The 21,690-nt window shown below is 40.6% G+C and overlaps 1 protein-coding gene across 4 annotated transcripts in view; it reads right to left on the bottom strand.

The window, feature by feature from the left end:
- Positions 1-21,690, bottom strand: part of CNNM2 (cyclin and CBS domain divalent metal cation transport mediator 2) — a 149,368-nt gene that overhangs the window by 16,540 nt on the left and 111,138 nt on the right. For 2 of the 4 annotated variants that reach the window (XM_038578664.1, XM_038578663.1), the window contains exons 2-4: positions 7,620-7,763; positions 4,451-4,588; positions 2,271-2,440 (exon numbers count right to left, since the gene is read on the bottom strand). In XM_038578664.1, the coding sequence (XP_038434592.1) occupies positions 2,271-2,440; positions 4,451-4,588; positions 7,620-7,763 (452 nt within the window). Of the gene's footprint in view, positions 1-2,270; positions 2,441-4,182; positions 4,248-4,450; positions 4,589-7,619; positions 7,764-21,690 lie in introns of those variants that run through there. The other 2 variants (XR_005380529.1, XR_005380530.1) reach the window with 2 other exon arrangements.

Here is a 21,690-nt window from a genome sequence, read left to right as displayed (position 1 = left end):
TAATAAAAGAGTTTTTTCTAGTGTCTGCAGAAGGCGGCACTGGGGCCAGGAATGCAAGGCAGATACTACAGCTTTCTTCTGATTTAATGCTTTAAAATGCAGCAGAACATGTCCAATAGCCTGCCATGAATTGCCCAAGTTGGGTTAGTGATATTTTAGAGTGGAATATACTTTGTTAAAGGTGACAGCTGTGCTAGATCGACAGGGATCGTAGTATTTCATTTTGTTATATTCCGGTACCTCAGGTAAATGGCTGGCACACAAGAACCTAATTTTCACTAAACTCCATAGTTTAAACACCTCCATAAATCCTCTTAATCCAGCAGATACACAATTTATAAAGAAACAAACAAACCCATGACATGATCAGTTCAACAATCCAAAAAAATTGTCACATTTCTATAAATACTTAACATGACGTAAGTATTTAAACACAGGTACATATACACAAATGCCTTATCAAAAATATCTTTAGGGATCCCTGGGTGGCGCAGCGGTTTGGCGCCTGCCTTTGGCCCAGGGCGCGATCCTGGAGACCCGGGATCGAATCCCACATCGGGCTCCCAGTGCATGGAGCCTGCTTCTCCCTCTGCCTATGTCTCTGCCTCTCTCTCTCTCTCTCTCTGTGTGTGACTATCATAAATAAATAAAAATTTAAAAAAAATCTTTAAAGATACTTGTAAATGAACAGGGAGTATGAAGTCCCTCTTCCATAAAATCTATTTTTAGATTTTTCAGCCGGAAATGGCTTTGTTATAGACCAACAGAGGATTCCTGAATCGCAACTTCATACAGGCTAAGTACATAAAAATCAACAACTGAGAGACACCTAATCTCTAGTTTTACTCCTGAAATTCACCATGTCAATTCTCAAAGTCCTAAGTGAAATGTAACCCAAAGCTTACAGTGTCAAAGTTTCTCTAGGTTTAGGAATATTCACATCTAGCTGTTATGAGGAGCACCAATGTTTTACTCCCTCGCTACAGGACACTGACCCCCTAGAGCCCCAAGTTTCAAGTATGTATATATCTCCAGAGAAAAAGAAAAACACAATTCAAGGTTGAAGGAGATTAAGGTTATTAAAAGAATCAGGGTATTGAATTAGAAAACCTGTAAAAAGAGGTTTCCAAGAAAGAACATATGAAAATGACACATAACTAGTTAATGCATGGACTTTTCTACAGTTCCTTATTTCTGCCTCCAGATATCACAAGAGCACCCGAACATGGAACACGAACACAGCACTCTGCCAAGTTTCTGACATCCAGACATCTGATAAGAGTTTTCAAATAAAAAGAATCTCCTTAATTATCCTTTAGATAATTGAGACCTTGCTGGACTCAGGTAAATTGTAGGACCTATCAAGTACTCATTATACTCTTCAAATGATACCTCCAATTCATACCTAGGAAATAAACAAAAAGGAGAATGCTTAAGGGGGTAGGATTCTTGTACTGAATAAGTGCAGATTTCCTGTAAAATTAATTCTTCAGAGTAAGGAGGTATGAGAAGTCAATAAAACCAGAACTTTATTCATTGTACGGTTCATGTTGGTCTCCATGTCAAAGACAGTGTTCTATCAAATTAAACTGTGATATAATGAGGGCCACCTATCAACTCAAGCACCAAAGCCTCTCCAGGAGGGTACAGATTGGATGGTCCTTCTTACCTTATATAGTGGATTATGTTATTAGTGAGAAGGAAAAAGGTTTCCATTACCACAAGAGGCTGTGATGATTACATCAGTTCCTCTGTAGTTCAGTCTGGTTAGTAACCAGGAATAAAAATAATAAATGGATTAATTTGATGGTGTTAAGGGAAGAGATAGCAAGTTACCTCTAGGAAGTTGTAGAAGACCAAGTCCTAATGAAGAGTGGAAAAAAGAAAAGACAATAAAAAGAGGACCCCAGGAACTCATGACACTTAAATTTCAAATGCCCAACCAAGACTTGGATGCATACAGGTAACTCTCCAAACTCTTCAAAAAAACACAAACAACTGAATTCACCATTCTTCAAATGAGTGCTTCCATGCCTCAGCAATCAGTAAGTCCCCTTCAGTATTGAAAATTGAGTAACTAATGACATTGCTTTGTACTGATATAATTTTACAGAGATGAAAACAGGGGGATGAAATCCTCCCATGTATAAGGCTACCCCAGAAGTTAAGTGTATGAACCTTGACACCCATTCACCTATAGCAAAGTCTCCTCAGAACCAGAAGGATGGGTACTCAGTGAGATCAAACAACTGTTGAATAATTCTTCTGACCTGCAAAATGAGAACGAAGTAGTCTACAGGTTTGTTTCGCTGGTAGAGGTAGTATTCTGGGGCTTTCTTGTTCTTCTCATCATACTTCAGTTCCTGGATGACATTGGGGTGCTTTAGCAGCCTTAGAAGGATCTTCTCTGACATCTGGGATGGGCTAAATGCTTCTACTTCTATAGATATAAACACAACTTGATATTACACTTCAAATGGATGGAAAAAAATTATACTAGCGATTAAGGTGTTTAGAATATAAGAATACTTGGAACCAAAGCAATACAATATGGATTAACGACACTTCCGTTTGGTGATCCACTGGGGGCAGATTACCTGGGAGAAATCAGAAAATGCTGAAGTCTCATATTTAAATTTTTCCTTTTCAATCTGTCATCGGTTTCAGTTCTTATAAAATTACCCTAATTTTCTGATACAAATCAAGGTCAACCAGAAGCAGGCTCCTGACTGCCAGGACACCCTTCAACAGGCCACAATAGTCTGACTGTCCAACAACAGCCAAAGGAAGAAGCAAAGGTCAGGAAGCATCTAGGTGTGGGTTAGTACCAGGTGCACAGATGAAGTGCTCCACCTCTCATTCTCCCACTCCACTACCCTGAGAAAGTCTGGGAACAAAGGAAGGCAGAGATTCAGAATAAAAGCAAGGCACGTGCACACATCAACATGCACTCCAACTTGCTAACTAAAAAAACAAAAAATGTTTATCTGTATTTACAAGATACCAATTTTATTTCTGATAACAAAACTCAAAATTCCTGGCGTGTGGTTGGGCCCGCTGAAACTGGACTTCATGGTATCTCAGAGGCAGAATAGGAGAACATTTAATTTTAAATTATGGTTCTTAAATGATGAACAATATTACCAGAATTAGAAAAATGAGTTAAAGATACTGTTTATATGTTTAAAAACTGTTTTAATTAGGTGAAACATAAATTCTGTGTTAGCTTCTGTGACTTCTTTGTAATAACAAAATAAGGTAGTACATTGTAGAACTTTTGGAAAATAAAGAAGAAGATAAACAGGAAAAAATAATTATCTATAAACCCACCACTCAATCATTCTGAGCAGTTGGTGAGTACTTTTTCCCAGGACCTTGCCTGCACACGTGTGTCTGTGTATACGTGTGTGTGCACAGAAACACAATGATAATCTTACAGTTTTATATTTTTTTCTCACCTCACATTAAATTATGAGTATATTCCCATATCATAAATATTATATTATAAGCATTTCTATGTATCTGAACACATGTTCTTAAAGAATATGTAACATTCATCGCACAGCTACTGTTAGTCTTCTTTTCAAAATATTTTAAGTACACTGCATGCAGCTGAAGGGCACTGGATACCCATCTTGGACACAGACGTCTTCTACAGGCCACAGGGTACTTTCAGATTTTCTCACATTCCCCCTGGCCAACAGAGCTCACCCTTTACCTAGAGAGCCATCTGGGGATGTGAGAAGGGTTAGTCACTCTCTTAAATCCATTCAACCTTGACCTTTCTGGAGCAGTCAGTGCCGGCTGGATTGGCGGTTTTAATAATGTGAACACTTGCCTCCTGGAATGAGCCCAAGTTAATCTGACTTGAAGAGGCCATCAAGAAATCCACGTCAAAGCTCTAAGAATTTCTGATTTCATTGAAATCATAAAAGATAAAAATTTAATTCTGAAAATCTATTTTTCTTCTTTCCAAATCAGAGCACCTATGTTACCACTGATGTCCAACTGTTCTTCCAAGGCAAGCTGGAGAGAGATACTCAACTGTCCAACACATAATGAGGTGGCATCTGGTTTGCACTGCCAGCCTACTCCGCCAGCGGCCTCTCCCCGGGACTTAGCTGGAAGCAGATGACCTGGCCTACTGTTGACATGCAGTGTGGCACTAACATTCATCCTTACCTTTCAGACCAATTTTAAGTTACTGGTCCACCCCTGGTAAATGTCTCAGAGGGTTCATGCCGACACTGAACACAGGAGAGGAGAGAATTTAAAAAGAAAAAAACAAAACAAAACAAACAAAACAAAAAAACAAAAAACAAAACACAAAAGTGGCATTACTTATCACCCCATTTCCCAGTCTCCACCCCCAGCCCACCCCAGTCAGTGGTGGGTGAGAAACACGGTCCAGGGTTCATAGAGATCTCAAACTGCGATAAGCTGCACTTGCCTGTTGCTAGGAAACGGTGCATGGCCAGGAGAAGCTGTGGTGATATTTTAACCTTCATCTCGCTGTCTGTCTGCTTAAAGGCGGAAAAATCTTGCTTTCTTTCACGATGAGCCACTTTCTTTTTCGTTCTGTTATCAGCTGACAGAAAAGCAAGAAAAGACAAAAGGAAATGCATTCTATTAGATCAGGACTCTTTTTGAATGAAATGATAAAATCCCCTGGAAAGGCAGGACTACCTCTAGATCGCAGGCACTCTACGCATGAGTGCCACAGGGGAAGAGGAGGAGAGAGATTCCTCATCAGATCAGTGCAGCACAGTCATGACCCAACTCAAGGTAAGGAGTAAGACGTGAGCTGACTAGCAGCAACAATAAGCATGCTTCGTGAGGATCTGTAGGGCTCTTGCAAGTACATTAAGGGCCAGCTGTGGACAAACCCTCGCACAATCTGTGCAACCACACGGCAACGGTGTGCAGCTTGGAGTGCACATAGTCTCCCACTACTCGAGGTCACACCACAGGGAAGAACCACCACCGAGTGACAGATGACACAGGGAAGTGTGTCCTGCCTTTCAGACACTCCTAGCCTCTGCTGAAACAGGGAAAACAAACACCTGAACAAAACCTCTTAAAAGAAACAAACAAAAAGGACACTTTCATAGAAAGTTTTAACAATACTATCTGTTAGCGTCGTCGTTTCTACCCCAGACCATGAGATCCTCAAGGTCAAACAAATGTGAGGAAGGTCATCCAGAAGAGAGGTTGGCATACTTCCTTTGTAAAGGACTAGGTAATATTTCAGGCTCTGAGGACCACACAGTATCTGGCGTAACTGCTCAACCCTGCTGTTGAGCAGAAGCAACCATATGTAAATGAATTAACATGGCTGAGTGCCAATAAAACTTTATTACAGACATGAAATTTGAATTTCATGTTATTTTCACATGCCACTAAGTAATTGTTCTTTTGATGTTTTTCAATGATTACCAAATATAAAAAACAGATAAAATTCTCAGCTTGTGGGTTCTACAAAAACTGGTGGCAGGCACTTGTGGGCTTGCAGTTTGCAAACCCCTGGTCTAGAAGGTGTCTGAAGAAAAAGAAGAAAAGAAGAAAAGAAGAAAAAGAAAAAGAAGCCTTTTTTCTCAACAAAGAAGTGATCAAGAAAAAACCTGGTGAAAGACAAGACCTTAATCAACTCACTCCTTTCCCAAGATTCATGGTCTGTACATTATTACCATTTCATGCCTAGGGCCAAAGAGACTAATTACCAGGCTTGTCCTGGGGAGAGGGCAATTGTAACTTATCATTTTCTTCTGTCTCAAATTCTTTTCAGAATCAGACGGCATAAATCACCAAATCTCAAAAATAATTTTCTAATGGCAGATGTAGTCATCAGCCCTGATTACCTATCAGGCAATATACCGAAATATACTTTAAATATATTTAAATATACTTTAATATATTTTAGGTATATTTAAGAATATACCTAAAACCACACGTTTAGCATGTCACCCCAGTAAGGCATGTTAGGCAACACGTCTGTGTGAAATCAGTCTAATCAAGGTTTAAAAGAAGTTAACTGAAAAGCAAACATAAGATCTTATAGATGTCTTAATTATCTTTCTTATGATGAGTACTACCCCTGAGGAAACAAAAAAATATAAAGAGACACACTTGGTATTAAATAGTCATTGTAAGGAAGGATGAAAAGAATGTAAACACACAAGTAATATTCTTTACTATGTGACCTCTGACTACTCTCCAAGTGTCAAAAGGATGAAACACACAGGAACTGGTGATTTGAAAGAATGCACTGATATATATGTGAGGGAAAAAAAGATACATTTTCAAAAGCAAGTCATTACCTAAATATAAAGTTTATCCTTTGAAAGGTACATGGAAGGCTCTCATTTCTAAAATGAGGGACACTCCCTTCTAGCAGGAGTGAATAAAAATCACTGTTTTATGCAATGCAGACCTTGTCCCAGGTGCCCCAGGCCATCTGAACAACCCTTTTCCCTTCTAAGTCATGTTTTAAAGTCAAACAGAACAGAGCCCAGATACTCTTCTCTGCCCCACTTCTGAGAGCCCCAGATATCTTCAGGCATTGGGTCACCTTCGGCATTATCAATCTCTTGAAAGAGTCTTGCTTTCCTAAGTGAGGCTGAAGAAGAAGGCTTAAACTCCATACTCCAACAATCCAGTTGTGGACTTCAGTGAGACAAAATTTGGTTCACTACTCAGCCCAGGATCAAGTTTAATCCTTAGCAAATGCCAGCGAATCCTTCTCTCCTCTGCCCTAAGCCGAGTGACTCCTACCCCCTTCACCCATTTCTCCCTGCCCCGCAAAGAAGACAGAGAGTAGCAGAGAAAGGGAAAAACACATTCTTATTGTATACCTGACCCTGTCCCGCTTCCTGTACCTACAGCTCACCACCACTGCCACAGCAAACCTACACTCACAAACCTCACGTCTATCTTAGCCCGTGGGTTCTGGAACAAGGACATTTAAACAGTTGCAATCCATCAATCGAACAAATCCTCCCCACAACAACCTGAAATATGACCTTAAGCAGAAAAAGAAATTTATCTGAACAGAGCTGCCTAGTTGTGGAAAATAAAAAATTAGTAAAGAACAATTCTTTTTCCACATGTAGAATAAATGTAAAAACCAAGAATGGAGTTTTCTGTTTAGGGCAAGTAATGACCTGATCAATGGGTTAGAAGAAGCTGGCTTTTCTTTAAAAAAAAAAAAAATTTAAGATTTTATTTATTAACTCATGAGAGACACAGCGAAAAGCAGAGACACAGGCAGAGGGAGAAGCAGGCTCCCAACTGGGAGCCTGATGCAAGACTCGATCCCAGGACCCTGGGATCACAACCTGGGCCAAAGGCAGTCACTCAACCACTGAGCCACCCAGGTGCCCCAAAGCTGACTTTTCTCAAAAAACCCACAAAAATAAAACACTGCCATTAGACATCACAGGACCTGCCTCCTCTCTCCCCCTCTGACGAAGGGCCTAGAACACACTGCTAAGTGGTCCACAGCCTACACACACAGCACATGGTTAGAGACAGGCAAATGACCAGCGAAGACGTGTGAGGACCCATGAACAAGAGGATAAGAAACTGCCGAGGTTTCAAAAACTCACACTCAGGCTACTCACTGTATAAATCTGTTTCGTCTAGAATCTCGGATTTGATGATTTCTTCAATCACGTCTTCTAAGGTGACGATTCCCAGAACTTCATAAAATGGGTCCCCTTCTCCTTCATTGTTCACTCGCTGCACAATAGCCAGGTGGGATTTACCTTTAAAGAAAAGAAAACACAGTTTAAGAAGGAATTTTCTGACCTTCCTGAACGAAGCCTCATATGTGATGATGTTAAGAATGGTGGTGACGAACACAGATACCAGGCGATCGGAGTATGCATTTGGGCATTTAAACATGGTGCGGAGATGCCACAGACAAATGGAAAAGCTTCCTTGGCTGCTGAAAGCACGAGCGCCAAGTGGGAAGAGCCTCAGCTTCTATACACCTTGGCCTGCGCCATATGATCATCTGCTTCCTCTCAGATTTGGTCTTCAGTCACTTCAGCTCTTCTTCTCCTTCTAACAACTGCTCCTTTACTTACAGGTAACAGTTCTCGAAGTGTGGTCCGTGGACCCTTTGAGGTGCCCAAGACCCTCTTAGGAGGGGGAGGGCAACAAGGTCAAACTACTTCCAGAGCACTAAAATGTTCTAGGCCTTTTGCACTGTGTGGAGATTTGAACCAATTGTGCCAAGGCGTCTGAACACAAATTGAGACCGCGGTGGCAGACCATTTCCGCTACCACACATGCCCTGGGAAAGGAGGGCAATAGTTCATTTCTCTTCAGAATGTCCCAGATGAAGATGTAAAAATTGATTTAATTAAATCTTGTCCTTGAGTACTTGTTTTTTAATACTCTATGTGGCAAAATGAGACCCACCATGAAAGGCTTTGGTGGCATTCTGAAGTACAATGAGTGGCTGTCTTGAGGAAAGGCACACACACAACCGTTTGAAGTGCAGGCTACTAGCTGCGTTTTTCACTGGACATCATTTTCATCCGAAGGATAAGTGCCAAACTGAGGGTACTTAGACTTGGATATTTGGCAAATACTTTCGTGAAAAGGGACAAAATGAGCCTGCAGCATTAGCTTATGATAAAATTTGAACTTTCAAGGGAAAAATCAGAATTTTGGGAAACTTGTATCCACCACGGGCTTGCAAACTCAACAAAGACCCTTCTGATAAGATAACAACTGTGATTTTTAAAATACTGAATAATGAAAGGAGTCAGCATTCCAAAGATCTGCATAACTCAGTGAGCCAGTATTTCCCAAATGATCCTGGTAACGATGTTACCAAACCATGCATAGGTAAACCATCTATTCAGAGTATAAGACTCTGATTTGTAACATCAGATTTTTCCTCTCATACCCTATTTTTAAATTTTTTAAAAGAGGTTTTTATTTAAATTCCAATTAGTGAACATACAGTATTATAGTAGTTTCAGGTGTACAATATAGTGATTCAACAACTCCATACATCACAAGTTGCTCATCACAAGTGCCCTCCTTAATCACCATCACCTAATTCCCCCATCCTCTCACTCACCTCCCTCTGGTCACCATCAGTTTGTTCTCTATTGAGTCTCTTACTTGGTTATAATAACAGATTTTTTAAAATAAACTTTTTATACTTTGGCATAATTTTAGATAGACAGAAAAGCTGTAAAGACAGTACAGAATTCCTGTATAGCCTTCCCTCAGCTGCTCCCACTGTTAACATCAGGCATTACCACAACCTGTTTATAAAACTAAGAAACTGACATTGATAGAGCACTATTAAGTACATTCCAGACTTATTTGAGATTCCACCAGTTTTTCTATTAATGCCCTCTCTCTGTTCCAGGATCTATTCCAGAGCACCACATTGCATCTAGCTGTCATGTCTCTTCTAGCATCTGACAGTTTCTTAGTCTTTGCTTGTTTTTTATGATCCTGACAATCGAGGAGTACTGGTCAGGAATCCTGTAGAACGTCCTTTGGTTTGGGTTTGTCTGATGCTTTCTCATGATTAGAGTGGGGTTCTGGGTTTTCTAGTTACATCATATCAAGGCTTAAATGATGGCCACATGACATTCTCAAGTTTCTCCACTGTAAAGTTATTAATATTTCTTCTTTTCTTCATTCTATCCTTTGGAAGCAGGTCACTAGGATTAGCCCACCCTCAGGGAAAAGTGAGGGATAGAAGTTAAGCTCTACTTCTCCTGGTGGGAAGTACCCACATATATTATTCAGAATTTTTCGATAAGAAAGATTTCAGACCAAAGGATTTCAATTTAACAGTGCACCCAAAGTCCACTGGTATAGTTTCAGATTCTACACTGCAACTAACCTTTAAAAAAACTAAAACTTATGGAGTTTCAGCATCATATCAAAGGAGAATATTCCCAATTGCGCAAAAAAGCTGTTAAAATATCCTTCCCCTTTCCAAATACATATCTATGTGAGGTCAGATTTTCTTCCTATATTTCAACTAAAACATATACTTCCTATATTTCAACTAAAACATCCACAGACTGGATGCAGAAGAAGATAGGAAAATCCAACTAGGCGATAAAGATGTGGAAAGATAACACAACAATTATTGGTCATATAACAAAGGTTATTTTTGTTTTGGAAAAGTTACTTTTTTTGGAAAAGTTATTTTTAATAAAATGTTACTTATGTTAATGCAGTGGATCTATTATAATTGTCCTTCAAAAATGAATTAGTAAGTCTAGATGTTTTATATTACTCCATTTTAACATCAAATACAGTAAATATCAAGAGATAGAACCTACATAAACAAAAGTTCAAGAGTCTTCAATGATTTTTAAGAGCTTAAAGGTATCCGAATACAAGAAAGTTTAAGAACAGCTACTGTGCGAACGGCCACAAGGGCCAGGGAAGAACAGGTGCCCTGAAGCTGACCAGTCCTAGACTGGAGCCCCAGCATGGCCACTTCCTAGTCATTACTAGCTGTGTGATCATGAGGAAATCACAGAACTTTCCTGAGCCTCAGTCTCCTCATCTTTTAAAACCAGGCTAACAAAAATTGCCATATCAGAGACAGTGTCGAGATCCAGCAAGGACAATGGCTAGGAGCCACTGAACCATCAATAAATGGTAACTCTTACTCTCTTTTTAACATTCTTCCTCAGTTCTAAGGCACTGTCGACTTCTACCAGCTTATGTGGAGACAAGAAAACCCACTATATTAAAAGTACACCATGATTAAAAGATGCATTTCTCAAAAACCAATATTGGTTTTCCTAATCCAAGGCACGTGAGGCATCTGAAACAGATCTTTGAATTAAGCCAAGAAGAAATGATCTGTTAATTTCATGACCAAATAACATGTATATTCTCTCTCTTTTTTTAAATTGACAAGGTGGGAATTCTTTGGGGGAGGGGTCCTTTAAATAATGTTTACTTAAAACTTCAAACTGGGGGAGTTCACTCAGACACAACCAGCTAGATGAACCAAAAATATTCTCTGGGGGCCACGTCTCTGATCAAGTTCCCGGCACTTACTCAGAAACTGGCTTTGATTCTGTAGGTTTGTTGGCCTTTCTCGGCTCTGCCTCAGACCCCTTTACAGGCATCAAGGTCTGAAAGCCTAGAAGTTTAGATTGTTAGACAATTAGGCATCCTAACAATTTTCATCCTTAGTGTGCTCATGTTCCAAGAATGAAAATATTTTGAGCAAATGAGACTAGGAGGGAAACTTATCAGCAAGAGATATAAACACGCATCAGGTCACGTCAGTGCTACCCTGGTCCACTCAGGCTGGTCAGTTTCTCACATCTGCTTTCCCAAGGACCCAAACATAAGCAGTTAAAAATTCTTGGTGAATGCTGTCTGTCGAAAGTTAAATTCTTTTGCTATTCCCAGCTTGTGATCATTTAAAAGGAATTTTCCAAAGCAAGGTCTAATATTAGACTCAAAATGAAGTTTCCATTCCACTGAGGCGCTATTCTCACCAAAGTAACTACCGCATAATCAGATTGTCTTGGAGCAATTCGTTTAAATGCAGATGGACATACTTGAAATACCAGCTCGATAGCACCAACAGATCTGACTGGAAAGGGCCATACTGGACTAGAAACTATTCATGTGAGTGAGGTTTCTTAGACTGAGCATTACTAGGTTTTCTTCCAAGCTCACTTAATAGGCTTTCATCCCCCCCACTTCCAGTGTTGAAACTTCTGCATCTGCCCCAGAGCCACATTCTTTTAGCTTTGCAATTTCTGGTGAGAAGTCCTGTTTTCTGAACCTTCTTCCAGGTAAGCAGTACAAAAGAGGGGGGAAAAAAACCACCCCTCCAATGGGATCCCGCTTGGAGGAAACAGCTACACAGGGCACGTAACCCCAACCCTAACCATTTGTCACGGTGAATGCAGTCTTCAGGCTCATCCATGAGTGATCCCAAGGAAAAGGCAAACTGTCAATAAAGAGATTTTAAAAACTGGGCTCAAAAAACATCCTTTTTAACCTGAGTGTAGGAAGAATTAAGTCAGGATTAAAAGTAGAAAAGCAACTTTGGGGAAACTAATGAGAGATGGTGTCAAAAACTAGAAAAGACTATGAACTAATGGATACCTAGCTTCCAAAGAGACAAAAATACAGCAATCAGCAAAATACGGAAGGACAGGCATTAAATAACACCAGAACTTTTTAATATAGATAGATAAAATAAACGTGATAAACCGCATATAGAACAAATAAAGCATACAAAGGCTGTCACGATTAGGACTTGGAGAGAAAGGAAACCTTTCTAGCAAGCTGGGAGAGGTCTTGTGGTATTCCAGTCCCTTCGAACCGCTCTGACATTTAAACCCCTAGCCTCTCTTCCTCCTGTCTGGTCCTAGAAATGGAGGAGAAAGGGATCACTAAGTCAGGCTTAAGAGAACCTAAGCAGGCCTGTTTTCAGATCATAGGGTTCTATGAATACATCTCTTCTCAAATCCAGAATCATAAGCAAGTTATTATACAGTAATGACATAGATTACTCATCTTTCTTTACCCACTGTGTGCTCAAGGCAAGGTACTTGCATAGATGAACTTAGAAGAACATGTCTCCATAATGAGATGGGCTAAGTAGCTAACAATCTATCACAGTAAAATTGGCATTAAATATCTGCCTCTTCCTGCTTCCACCACCAACCAGTTTTTTATTTGAATGTGCTCAATGAATTACTAATCCAAGCCTAGCAGGGTGGCAGGATGCCACAGTGCATCTTTTAACCTTGCCACCATTCTGTGCTCCAATTTTAAAAGACAGGTACCATTCATGTGTTGATGGAAATAATGTGGGGGGTGGAGGGTAGGGGTGGTGGTGATTAGGCTGACAAAGGGTACCTGATGACAATATGAACTCATTTGCTCTCCTACAAGGTGATGTCAGTGAGGGGAAATGGAGCAGCAGACACATTAGTTGAAGTAGCTAAGGAAGAAAAGCCAAGAGAGTTGAAGTAGAATGGAATCAAGAAAAACCTGACACGGTTGTGCTAAAGAAAGTGACAGCAAGTAGTCACACAGACCCACAAAAGCAAGCACGAGGCAAACAGTCCGTGGAGTCCAAAAATACCACTTCAACACTAAGAAGAGAACAAACAAGACAATTCAATGAGGATAAACTCTGGCCAAACACTGTATGATCATCATCACTGCTATGTTGCATGACTCTAGGGGTGCGATCAGCAGAGAACATGTGACCTGATGGGTCCCCTGAAGCTATGCAATGCTGTAGCCCCTCGCTCACCAAAGCAGAGCCCAAGAAGCATTTTGCTAGGCCTTTGTTTGTAAAGGATTCTCAGCGTAGCAAATATAAAAGTTGTAACAATTCATTAGGCAGGAATCAATAAAGGTCTGAAGAGTGAGTTCTCTGGAACTAGTGACAACAGAAATACTCTAGAAGGTGGAATTCAGGTCCCACAAAACCAAACCAAAATGGGATGGAAGGTGTTGAAATGGCCATACTGAAGTTCCCCCAAGGACATCAGTTTTTTGTATTAGCAGTGAAGACATCAGTCAGTACACTTGAAATATAAGCAGAATGAGCCTTGCTTTCCAGAAACAAACAAACTGATCAAGTGAGATAATGTCTATGAGCATAGTCTGTAATCCATATATCACAATGCTGTATAAGTATCTAGTGGGGGAGAGAGACAATAAGAGGAGGAGACAATAAGACAAGAATGTCTGATTGTGTAAAATGAGCCTTGGAGAACAAAAAGCAGGGACAGAATGATTTAGTGCAGGATGGGCAGGGAAGAGTCTCGCTAATAAGGGGACATCTGAGCAAAGCTGCAGGACACTGAGGAGCCAGATGAAGCAGATAAGGGTCCAGGCAGGGTGTGACAGGCAAGAGGAGTAAGAGAGGCCCTGGAGAGTGAGAGGCTGGAGGAAAAGATAGGAAGGCCAGTGTGGCTGGAGCACAGCGAGCAAGAGGGAACAGGTGAAGAGGAGGTGCAGGTCCTGTAACTATTATGAAGACATTAGCCTTTGCTCTGAGGCAGGAGGTCACTGGAAGTTTCTGAGCAGTGACATGACCTGTACTGTTTTAGTAGGATCTCCCTGGCTGCTGAGGTGAAAAGAGGCTTGGCAGCTGGTAGGAGGAGGATGGCAGTAGGGAATGGCTGAGGCAGGGTAAAGGGAGAGCCAGAGAAGTTATTTCAGGAATCTAAGTGAAAGGGGATGGTGGCTCGGAGCAGGTGGTAACAGTAGAGGTGACAAGTACTTAGATTCTGAGTATGTCAGATAGAGCCGGCAGGTTTTGCTGATGGACTGGATGTAGGGCAGAGGAGAGAAGAGTCAAGGCCAGCTCTAAGGTGTCTCAGCCCAAGCAATGGGAAGCAGGTCATCATCGCTGAGGAGGGCTGTGGAAGGCCCATGTTTCAAAGGCTGAAATCAGTTCCGTTGCAGACAGGTTAGGGGAGAGATACCAGCAGGTACTCAGAGAATAAAGAGAATGGGGTTTGGGAAGCCAAATTTTAAAAAATGATTTCAAGAAGCAGAGAGGACTCAAAAGTATCGGTTGCAGCCAAAAACGTCACAAAAACCAATTTCAATGACAAAAGACACTCAAGAAAGAAGAATCTAAGGACTGCCACATAAGTACCATGACCAAGTCCTTGCCTGGTGTGACTTCTACTCTGACCCCTCTTGCTAACAAGTGGCCCTAACCAGAAAGGCCTGTGTCACTACAATAGAACTGGGTTTGTCCTCTCCAAAATAACACCTCCCTCTCCAAGTACTCACTTCTAGAAATGATACCATATGTCCAGTCTCTCAAGCTTAAAACTCTGAAACTGCCTTTGCCTCTTCTTCCCTCCCTCACTTCTCTCACCTTTTTTCACTTCCTTTTTCATGAAGAATGAATACCTAAAGGACCTAAGATGTACAAATCAGTAAGTCTTTTCACAGATATGCACACCTGCAGAACTCCCACCCAGGAGGACTAGCAGGGTCATGTCAGAACAACAGATCGAAGCAGGTGAATGAGGCAGGAGGCTGGGGTGGGCAGCCCGGAGTAGGGAATTGGGAAGTGCCTACCTACATTGAATGAACAGACATTGGGTTCCAAGGCAGGTACAGACCCACCTGTGGCCTCCCTGGGAGGACCTCCTTTCCCCAACCCCTTCTCTTTGAAGTGGATCTCCCCAAAACAGAGATCATAGTGATCCAGGAACACGTGAGCTCATGACGAGCAAGTGGCTATACCACCTCAGCACAAGAGAAGAAACGCTCCTACTTTCTTCAGCCATGGTTCTGCGTTCTGTATTTTACCAGAAGCAAACCTAGGACAGAACTCCCAAGGTCCTGTAAGATGTATAAACCATGCCACGTGAGGAACAAATGAAGACCCGAGACAGTTAGCTAGAGGAAATACCTGGGCAGGGAGGGGACTTGACAGAAGTCTTGCAGTCTCCGACATGGAAAACCATCAGTGATGCCTGTCCCCTCACCCAACAGCTTGTTACCTGCACTTGTTCCTCAATTTACCCCAAGGTTAACTGTCCCCCGAGGAGATCCTTAACCCTCTTGACTGCAGTGGCCTCAGCTTTATGCATCTTTGTATCTCTCCCCTCCCAGCCCCCACCAAGCCTAGCACATACCCTAACACCTCCTCTTCCCTGCTCCTGCAAACCTAAGACTCACTTGGTCACAACACATGTGTCATCCCGTTCCTCGGTATTCACTTCCCATCACCTGCTGGGTGAAGGAGAACACTCAGCAGAGGAGGGTGCAGAGGCCACCAGAGCTTGGCCCTATGGCCCCCTCCTTCCACCTCTGTCTCCACACTCACCACCCAGCAGTTGACCCCGTTTCCTCCCGCCGTAACCATGATGGCTTAACTCCAGCTCTCCTCACAGTCCCAATCCTGGAGGTCCTTGTCATCACTGCCCCAGCTTGGAATGCCTATCCAAATGGCATCTTTCCCGGGAAGCCCTTCCTGGTCCCTAAAGGTAGAAGTGAGCTTTTTCCATTTCTCAATTCCCAGTGTCCTCTGCATTTCTCATAGGGCACTGTCATGTGCTGCCTCATAGTGTAGGCTGTGATCTCTCCTACTAGACTAATACTCCTCATTTCACCTCCCTCTCCCTTGGCACCTGGCTGGTGTCCACCCCACCCAAACCAACCAACAGGTAGGAAGGAGCTTCCCAGAAGAAGTGTTGTCCACTACAGTACCCCAACCCCTGTGCTCACTGCCACAGCACACCTCTCTGGGACTACCATGCTACAGCCCCCACCACCCCCAGCCCGAGCACCTGTGTCTCGGCACTCATGTTATTTTTGACTGTAGGTAGGTCCTTCCCTTCTTTTCCCCCTCAATTCAATAGCTATGAGAAAAAAAAGAACCTTGACTTATAAGCCATGTTAGACAAACATAAAACATTTCTCATAATTTTTTAAGTACAACATGGGTGAATTCTTACACATGTCCTGTACATCTTCTACTGACTAGTGTGGTGACAGATACCATGTAATGAGAGGGCAGTGGTTAAACCTAAGAGGCAGCAACGTAATTTCATTTAAGGAGCTCTATCACCTAGCTATTTCTGTACCATTTAAAGCTAAACCAAAAATAACACATTTGTGTAAGTACTTCTTTTACCTTACCATCCCCACCAGAGCTAAATGCATTTTTTCCAATTGAATTTTCCCACCATAAAATACATCAGAAAAATGTGACACTGATCTTAAAATAGGCCTATATAAACAATACATGAGTATATATATAGAAGCACTTGCTGTATATAGAAATCACTGGTTTTAAGTGATAACTGCTGCTATTCTGGGAGACAAAAGCCCCCTTTTACCAAAAGTTTTACTACTTCCAAAAATTCCTGTGGCCGACCAGTAAGCAGCTGCCCAAAATCTCTCTGGAGGGACAGCTCCTCCACCCCAGACATGTGGGGTCATCTCAGTCACCAACAACTTACTCCCAGTTAGGTCATGTCTGCCGGGCGTTGGGGGGTGGCTTACTGGGATCGAATATGGAATCATGGTTCCCTAAAATAATCTCATGTGGGGGCTGGGGGTAGGGTTTTATTTGACATAGATAACATTTCCTAATAGGACCATTTCCTAGATAGAACTCTGAAGCTATCTACTATCTCAATAGATTATAGAGCTTTCAGAGACTGCGCCTACCATTCATTCATTGGCCACTCAAATTCAGAGTAAGGAGGTTACCACTTACTGAGGTCCTCAGCCCCTAAAGGACTTTTTTTTTTTTTTTTTTAAAGCAGAAGCAAAGCAAATGGCTTCCCAGAAGGTGACTGCAGGGTCCTGGGCACAGTGCAGAGCCCCCAGTAGTCAGAGCACTCAGGCCAGATTTGCCAGGGCCGAGGTCCAATGCTGCACCTATAGCTAACTTCCCTATGTGCTATTAGGATCTGCTTAACATTTAAATAGAACTTGGTTCGACCTTTCCATTCAAACTGTAGTTTCTTATTCTATATCCCTAAAATATCAATACCTAAAAAAGAGGAAAAAAATTAGATTGAAAATATCTTTTAAGACAATTTTAAAAGGAATTGTGTCTGTAGATATCTCTACAGTATTGTTTAATTACTGACTGGTTGGATTTCACTTCTCCATACCAATCTCTCACGCGGTAAGATCAGAAATAGCATAGGCTGAGAAAATCCAATCTACATGGTTCTCAGATCTTGACAGCTATATCAGTGGAGACTTGGAGAAGGTATGGTTGCCTCGAAGAACATCCACATTCATATGTTAGGACAATTTCTGAATTATATTAAAGCCACAGATACCTGACTGGCCAATTATAGGCATGTAAATATTTACAGAGTAAATCCACAGATTTATCTAAAATCTTTGGACATATATATTTATTTACTTTCCATACATACAACTTTCTGGGCTAAAAAAATGGTATTTCATCTGTCCTGCAACTACTGCTTGCACATTTTTAGAAGCATCTTCTGGATTCAGATTTTTGTCTGGCATTAGTTTTTAAGTTATAACTTCATCTTCTCTTAGTCATCATCATTGTAGAGACTCCATCTGTTTACAATATGCCCAATCTTATTTCATCTGAGAATTTAATCTTGATACTTGACAAAACTTTTTAATATTAAACACCACACTCTCAAATGTGACCTACAATTTTCCCATCAAGCATATGCTCTTCCACTCATGAAATCCACATTGAGTAGAGGTTTTATTCCTGGCAGAGGACCAAACATATTGTGGTGTCTACCTTCTTAAGGAAACTATTTTTTTAAACAATAGGAAGATGATTCTTCCCATTATAAAAGGATTATCTGCTTTATAAGATGGATTATCATTATATTAGGATTTTGAGATAGCTGTACATTCATACACAGTTGTAAAAAATAATGTAAAGATCCCACGTATTTTTACCCAGTTTCCTCAATGGTAACAATTTGCAAAACTATAGCACAGTGTCACAACCTGGATATGGACACTGACGCAGTCATGATATAGAACATGTCCATCCCACTAGGCTCTCTTGTGTTGCTCTTTTACAGCCTCACGGACATCCCCTCCCATTCCCACAAACAAATCATTTTAATACTTTCTCTGGTGAATCAAGCACTTGGTTTTCTACTGGCAGTGACACTTAAAATTTAGCTTAAATTTAAGTTTAAGCAAATGTAAAAAAAATAGTAGCCAATAGGACAAAATTTTTCAGCCAATAAAAACTTGTTTTACAAGCAACTTTTGAAAACTTAAGAGTAGGGGATGAGGAGGGTCTAATCCTGATAAGATTAGCTAACTATGCTTCCTTGGTTGAGGCACACAAGTAGGCAGCTATGGAAATGTGAATGCTCAGGTAGGACTGTTTTTTTAAGGTTAGTAGAGAAACAAGCCTGGATTTAATAAGTGTCTGCATAGACACCTCTACAGCAGTATCATTTTCTAGCAGCTACTCTTTGGTTTCTCTCAATGTGAATGGAATTTTGATGTCTCAACTTGGATAAGTCAACAGTCTCCAGTAATTCAATTAAAACTAACCTAGGTTTTGCTATGAAAGGATTTCACAGATACAGTTAAAGCCCCTACTGGGTTAACTCTGAGGATGATCATCCTAGGTGGGCCTGACTTGATTAGCTGGAAGCCCTTTAAAGCAGGGTGAAGGACTTTCTGAGGACTAGGAGACAAGTTCCACTTGTCAAAAACAGCTGCAAACCATGCCTGTGTGTGATCTTCCCAACTGACTATGGACTTTCTTAGCCTCCATAATTACATATGCCTGTTCCTTCTAACAAACCCCTTAATGAATATTGTGAGTGTGTGTCCATCTGTCTTCTCCCAATTCTGCTTGTTGGACAGACTCAGGGGCCACACCACAAAGGGATTTAGAAAGCAGTTACCAAAATAAAATTAGGATTAGACCAAGTTTTCATTTACCAAACCTGAGACAATGGATGATTGTCTATGAAGACAAACTAATATGGATGCTGTACCAGAGAGAGATGCTCAATAAACTTCCTGGTAGAAATAGCAAGTCAAGTAATCTTTTGGAACAACAGCAAAAAATTAACCTAGACTAAACTGTAGTTGTATCTAAAAGAAGCCAAATCATTTCTTTCAATCCTTCCAAATGGACCTCCCTATTAAAGACAGCCATCTGGTCCTCCCACCTAAGTTAGGATTCCAGGCTGAAAACAATAGATGGGCTTTCATTCCTATACCACCACCCACTTGGTTCTCTTTTGCTTGTCTTCAGTTTTGCTGCCAGATGCTTTAGCCAAAAACCCAAAGTAAGGCAATTAATATAAGATTCCAGCCATTCTGTGACTTAATGGCCCATCCAAATGATTTGTGAGAAACTCTCGTGAATCAACAGAATAGAAACTGAAGAGTTTTTTCCATTATTCCTCTCTCCCAGAGTATTTAAAGACTTGGGATTTTCCCATCTTTTGGGGAAATATTTTTCTTATAAATAGTGAGGCATGCCGGGCATCTCCACTTCATCTTTTTTGGTGGTAACACTCACTGTACACTCACTGGAATGTTTTCCTAGTAAATGATCAGCAATGGAAAACATAGCTAAGACAAAAGATGGCTTTCAGGCAGAGATGATGGGAACCTTCTCATCTTTCCCAAGAGACAGGTAGTTTTTCTATAGAACTCTGCTATTTATTTTAGAACTAATGACTCTATTTCTGACTTGTAACCTTTGGATGATGAGGACTGACTATATTAGTAAGGTAATAGTCCGACAGATGCATAGCAGTCCATGAAACTCACGGGAGATTGCAAGAAGAGAAATATACTTCTGCTGCTAAGGCCAAATATCAGTGTTTTAATTTTATAATTTTCTCTTCTGTTCCTTCCTTATGTCTTATCTTTTTGGACCAATCATCATTTAGAACTCTGTTTTGTAGTCCAACCCTCTTGATTTCATCTCAGCTAAATTTCCTAGATGGTTTCTACAACACAAGTAGACAAGACTGGTAATGACATGAAATCCTATATAAAAATAAAATCCTCCTGTGATGTTCCTAGTGAACAAAAATTATCAAAGTCTAGACAAAGTGCAAAAACACACTGCAGATCAAGTCACACCATACATTTGCATTAGGAGCAGGCATTTTTTAAGGAAAGGGATGAGCAGACACCTGTTCTTTTTAAACCTGCTTAAAAAAAAAAAAAAAAAAAAACCTGCTTAAAGGGGAAACTAAAGGCTGATTTTGTTAAAGAGAAACCCATCCCCCTTTTTCATTCAAGTGTCTTTTCAGGAAGTCCTTGCTGAAGACCTCAAGTAGGAATGAGGAGGTGGGCCTGCTATCACACTGTACAGTTAATATAAGTTAATAATTACGTATTATCTAGTTAATAACCAGGTGACCTACTCAGTGTGGAGTCTGTTTAGGATTCTCTCTCCCTCTGCCCCTCCCCTCATGCCTGCGAGTGCTCATGCACACACTTTCTCTCTAAATTATCTTTTTTTTTTCTCTAAATTATCTTAAAAAAAAAAAAGGAACCAATATTTTCTACTATAAATTCCTTCACGATTTCTCCTTTTCACTGTTCCCATTATCTATCTCCGAAAATTGTGTTAGAGATTTTTTTAAAGGTTTTCTTTCTTTCTTTCTTTCTTTCTTTCTTTCTTTCTTTCTTTCTTTCTTTCTTTCTTTCTTTCTTTCCTTCTTTCTTTCTTTTTTTTTTAAAGGTTTTTCTATGAGGAAAAAAATCACCAACTAAATATTTGCCAATAGAAGCCTGGTTAAATGAACTCTAGTACACCCACACAATGGAATTACTATGCAGCTATTTAAAAAATCAAGGTAGATCTAAGTAAATTATTATGAAAAGTTATCCACAATGCATTAAGGGAAAAAACCTGGAATATTATCCAAGGTATGGTCCCACTTGTATAAATAGTGTGTATATAGAAAAATTCTGGTGAGAAATAGGTAACAGAAGCATGCTGACTGAAATTCATAGTAACATTACAAGCTTGTGTCCCACAAACAGTAATTCTGACAAAGTCTATTTTGTGTAATTCTCATCAAAAAGGAAAAAAAAGATTTAGAATTGCATATAGTACATTACTGTATGTTATCTGAACAAGAGAGAATGTTTGACTAGGAATGAAAGAGAATAGAATCTTTTGTCAACATTAGATACCTCTTAAGTAAGCATCACTTCACTATCCTG

Source organism: Canis lupus, chromosome 28 (genome assembly GCF_011100685.1).
Source record: "Canis lupus familiaris isolate Mischka breed German Shepherd chromosome 28, alternate assembly UU_Cfam_GSD_1.0, whole genome shotgun sequence".
Classification (NCBI taxonomy): domain Eukaryota; kingdom Metazoa; phylum Chordata; class Mammalia; order Carnivora; family Canidae; genus Canis; species Canis lupus.
This window is presented reverse-complemented; position numbering and strand designations above follow the sequence as displayed.